This window comes from Limulus polyphemus, unplaced genomic scaffold (genome assembly GCF_000517525.1).
Source record: "Limulus polyphemus unplaced genomic scaffold, Limulus_polyphemus-2.1.2 Scaffold107, whole genome shotgun sequence".
NCBI lineage: Eukaryota > Metazoa > Arthropoda > Merostomata > Xiphosura > Limulidae > Limulus > Limulus polyphemus.
This window is the reverse complement of record NW_013665717.1, coordinates 933,896-941,613: the sequence shown is the minus strand read 5'-3', so window position 1 is coordinate 941,613 and position 7,718 is coordinate 933,896. Positions and strand designations below refer to the sequence as shown.

The 7,718-nt window shown below is 32.2% G+C and overlaps 2 protein-coding genes across 4 annotated transcripts in view; one reads left to right on the top strand and one right to left on the bottom strand.

The window, feature by feature from the left end:
* LOC106470801 (prodigiosin synthesizing transferase PigC-like) overlaps positions 1 to 2,190 on the bottom strand; it is a 61,545-nt gene extending 59,355 nt beyond the window's left edge. For 2 of the 3 annotated variants that reach the window (XM_022400341.1, XM_022400346.1), the window contains exon 1: positions 2,030 to 2,190. In XM_022400341.1, the coding sequence (XP_022256049.1) occupies positions 2,030 to 2,153 (124 nt within the window). In that variant the 5' untranslated portion in view covers positions 2,154 to 2,190. The remainder of the gene's footprint in view (positions 1 to 2,029) is intronic. The other variant, XM_022400351.1, reaches the window with a different exon arrangement.
* Positions 2,191 to 5,055: 2,865 nt separating this feature from the next.
* The window catches only part of LOC106470791 (polypeptide N-acetylgalactosaminyltransferase 1-like), a 26,869-nt gene continuing 24,206 nt past the window's right edge, over positions 5,056 to 7,718 (top strand). The window contains exon 1 of the mRNA XM_013931359.2: positions 5,056 to 6,027. Coding sequence (XP_013786813.2) covers positions 5,300 to 6,027 — 728 coding nt within the window. The 5' untranslated portion in view covers positions 5,056 to 5,299. The remainder of the gene's footprint in view (positions 6,028 to 7,718) is intronic.

The window sequence follows — 7,718 nt, the reverse complement described above, 5'->3', positions numbered from 1 at the left end:
GTTTAGTTAGTGAGCGGGTTAGTAATTCCAATGTTGACGAAAATTATGAAAGTAAAAATGACTCTTTAGTGAATTGTTCTTTTCATTCTATAAACATTTATTTCCATCAGCAAAAAATGCTATTGGAAAAGTGGTTTATAATACATTATTTTTCTAAGCAATAATAAAAATAAACATTAGAACAGCCCTATATTTTCCAAACAATACCAGTGCAATTTAGTTATTCTTAAAGAATCTCCTGACGATAAGTACTTATGGAAGAATGTGGTGATCGGATATCAGTCGTGTTCATGATTAGTATTCTATACGATAACTTAACTATACTTTTTCTTTTTGTATTACTGTAGGCTAATCACTAATTCGTCTATGTACTACGTTTCTGTTGTTTATCTGTTAATATATTTAGCTAGGAAAGTCCTGAAAATGGCCTGTTTTGGAGGCCTTAGTGATTCGATCTTGGGTGCTCTTGATAGAAAAGCTTGTATGTTTTCCATTTTTCTGGGGTTTTCTAAATTAAGACTCACACCAAATAATTTATCTGAATGATATCAAAAGAGGGTATCTTGGATTTTTTGTTTCACTTCTATGCGACATTGACTCGATATGTTTTCAGTTGGGTGAATATAGAATATTTTCATTCCTATCGTACGTGATTCATGTTCTATTATTTTGCGTATTATTCCATTTTAGTGTGTGGTCATCTTCTTCTCTGACATGAGCCCATCATAGCTGACATTAAAAAAGTAACGAGGAAGTCAACAAAGTTAAGCTGGGAAAATGCCTGAATATACTCACAGTGAATCACATTCTTGCATTCATCTTTGATTTTCATGCCTCTAGTTCCCTTATTTCAATGAAATATGCCCCTTTTCTATGCAAACATAACCTGTATACCAGACGCATCCTAGTAGTTAGTGTGCTGGACTGCGTATCCGGAAGTCTAAGGTTCGAGTCTCGATATGTCGTTCAATACGATTCGCACTTTCATATGTGGGGAATTATAATTGTGACAGTCAGTCCTGCTATTCGGTGTTGCTCTTTGCTATCTGCTCTCTCTCATGTAAAACATTCTATATTAGAGATAATTTTACCCGCATCTTAGAGTTTCTGACCGTTTAGTTTATGTGTCGCATAAGGTGTCGTTTATGTTAAAACAACCCAAGACTCCTGTTACCGTAGCGTCTTAATAAGACAATGAACAAAATATGATCAATTTTGTTCATTATATAAGTATTGTAACGTTCCCTAACTAGCAATCATTGGCCAGTTTTGAACTTAAAGCTGAATTAATGTCAGAAAATGTTACTCATTTGAAAACTCAGCAAATAATTAAAGAATTATATAAAAAGTTACAACGCCTATGGATTTCAAGATTGTTTGTCTGTAATTATGCATAAAGCTACACAATGTGCTATCTGTGCTCTGCCCACCACGGGTATCGAAACCCGGATTCTAGCGTTGTAAGTCCGCAGACGTACCGCTGTGCCACTGGGGGCTGGATTTCAAGACGCACCGTGAATTTCAACAAAATCGCCACTAATAACCCACACACATAAAAATAAAATATAACATTAACTACATTAAACTCTATTAAACAGATCGCAGTATTTTAGATAATACCAAAACTAAAATGGAAACTCGCGAAATTAAATTGCTTTCTTTGGATTTATCAAAGAAATTACGTTAAACTTATCATATGACTATAATAAAAACACCTTCAAAAACTGATTTACTGAAGGTAATATTCTCAGATAATACGTGTTTATTATAAACGCTTACACCAAAATGTTTTTTGATACTAAAACTTCATTTGAAAAACATCATGTTCAGGTTTTCTCTAGAAACTTTAAATGTACTTGGTATCCCGATCAGTATATTTAGTTTGTGTTCCAGGTTGTTTTTTTCGGCTCTCACTCAACAACAAGGTCTACGAGTCACGTCATTTCCACTCACTGTATCTTTCATTTGAACTAGGTAGTATCATTATACCCTTGCAAGTCATATCATATTATTTATACACGATACTTACTTTTATCTTTCTGTATATTTACTAGATTTCTCTCATGTCCTTTAAGCCACTCTCTAGTTATTTTCCACAATAACTGTAATGGAAAACTCACAACATTAACGAGCATTCCCAGTGTCGAACCCATTAGGTTTTCCTTTACTTCACAAAAGCTATATTGAGCATAACCACATTAAATATACTCAACGTTGCTTCAATGAAGCATAGATGATGACTGATTTTAGTTTAGAGTATAGGTTCAAAGTAAGATAAATAATTTCTGGAATAAGATTATTGATAAAAAGCACGTGACAGAGTATATTCGGCCATGGACTTCTGACCCTTTTTTTTACAGCATCATAATTCGGTAATGTTATCCAATTCTTACAGTACTCTTATGATCATTTAGCCATTTTAATTATAATATTTCAGAAATATTCAAATCATAGATGTGTTTCTTGGGAATGTAGGTAATAAAGACAGTTGTAAAAAAGACAACGAAAAAAAAACACAATGAAAATTACACAAACAGGTAAAAAAGTAAAAAAAAATTAGAAAAGAGTATCAATAACAACTAAGCCTAAGCCAATTATTGAAATCATGTAAACCAGTTAAGCTGTTATTAATACAGTTTTCTAATCAATGGCTTCCCATTAATGGCTTATTATTAAATTCTACTTTTCTGTTTATCCTTTCTTATAATTTGTTTGCTTTGAACATCTATATAAAAATTCTTATTTCGGAATTTGTGATTTTACACCATTCCTGACATTTAGGATTTATTTATTTTTTATCTGTTTGTGTAATTTTCTTTGTGTGTTTTTTTTTACCATGTCTTTATTACCGCCACTGGTTTCTTGGAACCCAAGACGTGTTTCTCTAAATAGGTTTTCTATAAGGTTTTTATACCAGCACTTCATGTCCCATATATACACGTTATGCAAAACAGAAGCGGACTTACAACGCTATAAACCGGTTTTCGATACCCGTGGGGGGCAGAGCACAGATAGGCCATTCTATAGCTTTGTGCTTAACTTCAAACAAAAAGCAAAGCAGAAAAAATCCTGATAAACATTATTAACTTTTGAAATAACGTGAAGATTTCAAATTGATTAAAATAGAATGTAGAAAGGCTTAAAGGTAACACTCCCAGTTTCATATTTTTGCATTTCTAGTTCTGGATAAACATGAAAAAATGGGATTTACTTGAAAATGTGGAGCGAAGTAAATTTCTGTTGCTATAGCCTTGTATTTCAACATGACAAGAGTAAAACATTATTTCTAAAACACAGGAAATTGGCATGTTATAAACATCGTTGCGCAGATTCTTTTACTCCAGTTATATTAATTATTGTTAAGATCATGCTATACTTGCACTTCTCTTTCCCTTTTTATGTCTATCAAATTTATTTAGGATGCACTTATTCATATCAGCAATTTGATTCATACCAATATAAACATGATAAATTACTATTTATTATTGACGCTCAATAACACATAGATTTACAAATAGGTTTTGTTTCTTACTATCAGCACGTTACTTCATTCCTTCGCCTCTCTCGGTTTATTTGTTCTCTCTCACATCTCCGAGTCTTCTTTTTCTCCTTGAACTCCTGTTTTATATATTCCTTTCTCAAATCCACGCTGAACTGGCTTCTTTCTTTCTGACCTTGCATTGCTTCCCGTATGTCGGATTATAAAGTTTCATAACCAGAGGGGGTCTTGTAGTCTCCATACTAATTGAACTTAGAAAGGTGACCACTATATTCTCTCATTAAAATTACTTTCTAATAACTTAGAATATTGTAATCCCATAATTCCTCAGAGACAAGGGGCAAGAAATACGATGAATTTATTCATTATAAATAATTCAGAAACAATATAACTTATCATTTGTGTATAACTATCAATGATTTAAGCATCCAGGTAAATAATTGTTATTAGAAAGTATATTACCTCAAGTTTATAATTACCACCAATAGCTAGAAAATGGACTACCGTACCCTCTAAGTAAGCCTCATTGTAACCTATGATCTATACGGCTGCATCTGTCCATACTTTTAAAATGTAACTAAAACATATGTTATATGAGAACGAGTATATAATTATTATACAAAAAATGTACTTTGAAATTTATTTCAATTTATTAACATTAATTTAAGAGAACCTGAATGAATATACATTTTTTATGTATTCTTTCCTATAGAAAATGTTATTAATCAAAGCAGTTCGCTACTCTTAAATGTTTGTAGTTTCTATTTCCTTTTCTTTTTCTACATTATACAAGTTCCTAAGAATTGTATAGGAAGATTAGTATTCAATACATGCATAAGAAATATTACGATCGAGGATGCTTCTTCCACTATCAAAACATAGCTTCGTTAATATTTAAACTTATTTGATTTAGTGCCCAAATCCTCTCTCACACACTTCCCTGCAGCTTCTTAAAGCCTTTTTTTCAATCAGGGAAATAGTAACTTACTCTCAAACAGTTTTCAACTGTGATGATTTTATGATCGACTTTGGAAATCAATGTTACGTTTCTAATTTTGCCATATATAGTTTAGCGGGAAGGCAGCTAGTCATCACCACCCACCGCCAACTCTCGGGCTACTCTTTTACCAACAAATAGTGGGATTGACCGTCACATTATAACGCACCCACGGCTGAAAGGGCGAGCATGTTCGGTGTGACGGGAATTCGAACCCGCGACCCTCAGATTGCGAGTCGAGCGCGTTAACCACCTGGCCATGCCGGGCCTGCCATATTTAGTAGTGTGAACAAAGACTGAAATTGCATTTTACCAGGCAGAACCCTTTATTTCTCTAAAGCGTTAGACTACGTCATTGACAAAATATAACATGTAATTACTTATTATGTACATAATTACATGTTATTTTTGGTCAATGACGTAGTCTAACGCTTTAGAAAAATATAAGTACTGTATATGTTAGAGATTTACAAGATTTGTTGTTGCATTTTCTGTACGCTATAGAGGGCAGTAGTGTAATAGTTTCATTTGACACGTGTATAGGTGTAATGACTTTTGAGTGACCTAGATTTGTCGGGAAAGGTTACACTCAGCAAGAAAAATCTTAGAATTAGTTTACCTTACCGTATATTTTACAATATACTAGTATAGGATAATATGAAGTGAAAATGGCACACATTGATACAGTGAAAGAAAGTTGTAGTTGCGATAAAACATTTTTGACATAACTTGAGAGCTCTGCGTCTTGACTTAAGTTAACCTTTCCTTTTGTGTTCATCTAGCTTTTCATTTTTACACGAATAATGCTTGCACGGTGGATTAACAGGCGTCGCCGCTTAACTCTTTTTAAACTTCTTTTAATTGTATCTGCCACTCTAGGTGTTGGATTTTGGTATAGCCAAGTAAGATTAAAGACAAACTTAGAATCTGATACTCTCTCAAACAAGCAGAAAAAGATATCGGAAATAATTAACCGTAGCGGAAACGGGCAGAGTTCGAAAGTAATACGAATAGAGAAAGAGAAACCTTTTCAGCCAGAAAGTTTACAAAAACCTCCGTCAGGAAGTTATGTTTCTAATACTGATGTTATTCGTGATCACCAAAATCATAACGCACAAATACAGAGACCTGGCTCAGACTTGATTATTAATGAAGATGAGAATAATAACCACAAGAATGTACTGCCTCCACCATCACCTGCTGAACTTACGAAGGAAAGTGGTAAAAACAACCAACGCTTAAAGTTAAATAGAAGTTTTGTCGATAAGACTAAATCAGCTGTACGTATGAGTAATGATCACCAAAAGGAAGTTGGTTTGGAACATAAACCTGAAGATGAACTTCAAAATACAGGCTTAGATGATGGAATTATGAAAGTGACCCCTGGACTTGGAGAAGTGGGAAGACCAGTAATTCTTAATCAAAAAGAGCAAATTTTGGCTGATGAACTGTTTAGTTCAGCAGCTTTTAATGTTTACATCAGTGATAGAATCTCACTTAATCGAAGTGTGCCTGATGCTAGACATCCATTGTAAGTTTATAATATTTAAAATTATTAGGTGTTGTACTATTTTACAGATATAAAATACGTGGAAATATGTTTTCAAAGGTACATGAAACTAGTTCTTATAAGTTATAATTATATCTACATGTCACTAGTCATAGACCATAGGTATACAGTTTACGATGATTTTATGAAGTACCAGTACAGTAGTATACTGCTCTAACAGTAATGCATACAATTATGTATGAAAGACAAGGGATGCAGAAGAAATGCCATTCAATATATATTTTACATACATATTTGGAGAGTGCCATGGTGTATGATTATTACAGATAACTTAATATTTTCCTTGTTTATCAATTATTTTGTGTTTCCGGATTTATTTATTGAGGGTTGTAAGAAGATTTGCAAAAATTTTATCCAACTGAAAAATTAGGGATAAAGGTGGTAGTATTAAAGCTGGGAATAATATAATTTAAATTTTCATTGGTGGGAGTACTACAATCTCAGGTTTTTAAATTGTGAAAAAAAAAATACTCAAGCTACATTTACATGAATATAAGATGTATGGTCCATTGAGGTGAATATTAAGTCAAAAGATAGTTTTTGACATCCAAACTTCAATTAATCTGTTAACATCATACAACTAAACAAAAGTTTAGAAAAATCAAAATAACTCTATCAGCCCCATCTTTTAAATGGTTTTTAAAACTTAAATTTACTAATTTTTATGTTTGGCAACCAATGAGAAGACTAAATTTCTGAAAATTTGTAACACTTAAAGCAAGCTCACCTTTATTCTTTTGCTGTATAGAAGAAAACAAGTCTAAAACGTCTAAGCAATTGTCATATATAAATTATTTTAAACAGATATCATTTTAGTAGCCTGTCTGTTTTTTACAACATAATGAAACTCTTCAATAGCAGAGGGGCCAAAATTAGACACGCACATAGTATTTTAAAGAAAACCTCATCAGACTCATAAGAAGGTAAAATAACCTTTTTTATCTAAAATTAAAAATTTCAATAAACAGAACCAAAAAGTCTTTGCTTTTTTTGTACCACACCAAAGAAATATTTCCTAAAGTGTATATATCCCAGTTGCATATTATTCTACAGCTCTCAGTATTAAAATTTTATCTTCCATATTCTGGCCCATTAATTAAGAGACATCATTTTGAAAAAGTTTCTTGTTTTTTCTTAAACATCTTCTTTAACATAAATAGATTTAAGGAAAAATTCTTTTTATGTCTAGGCCCCTACCCTTGGAGAAATTACTCAAGCTTGGAAACTTCTTTCACCCTTTCATCAGTAAAACCATTAATAAAAAATCTTTCATATTCTATCTTAACTTTAATGATAGCTATTTTTTTAATTTCTATGGTTTATTTCACTAAATCTAAACCAAAGAGTGTTTCACAAATTGCAGTTATGCATTGATATTTTTCATTTATTGGAATTTTTAATTTCTCTATTTAAGCATTTTGGTAAAGGATTTCAGTTGTAATGCAAACATTTAGCAGCATGATAGTACATTACATTTAGTAAACTAACAAAAAACCTTCCAAGCTTCATTGACGTTTCTCCAATTTACACTAACCACCCAATCTTTCACTCTTAAACTAGCTTGCATTTTAAGATAAGTTTTTAAGAATGGTTTATTCATAACGTTTTAGCATAAAATTGTTTGTTGTGACATAGAAATCTAAGCTGTATGT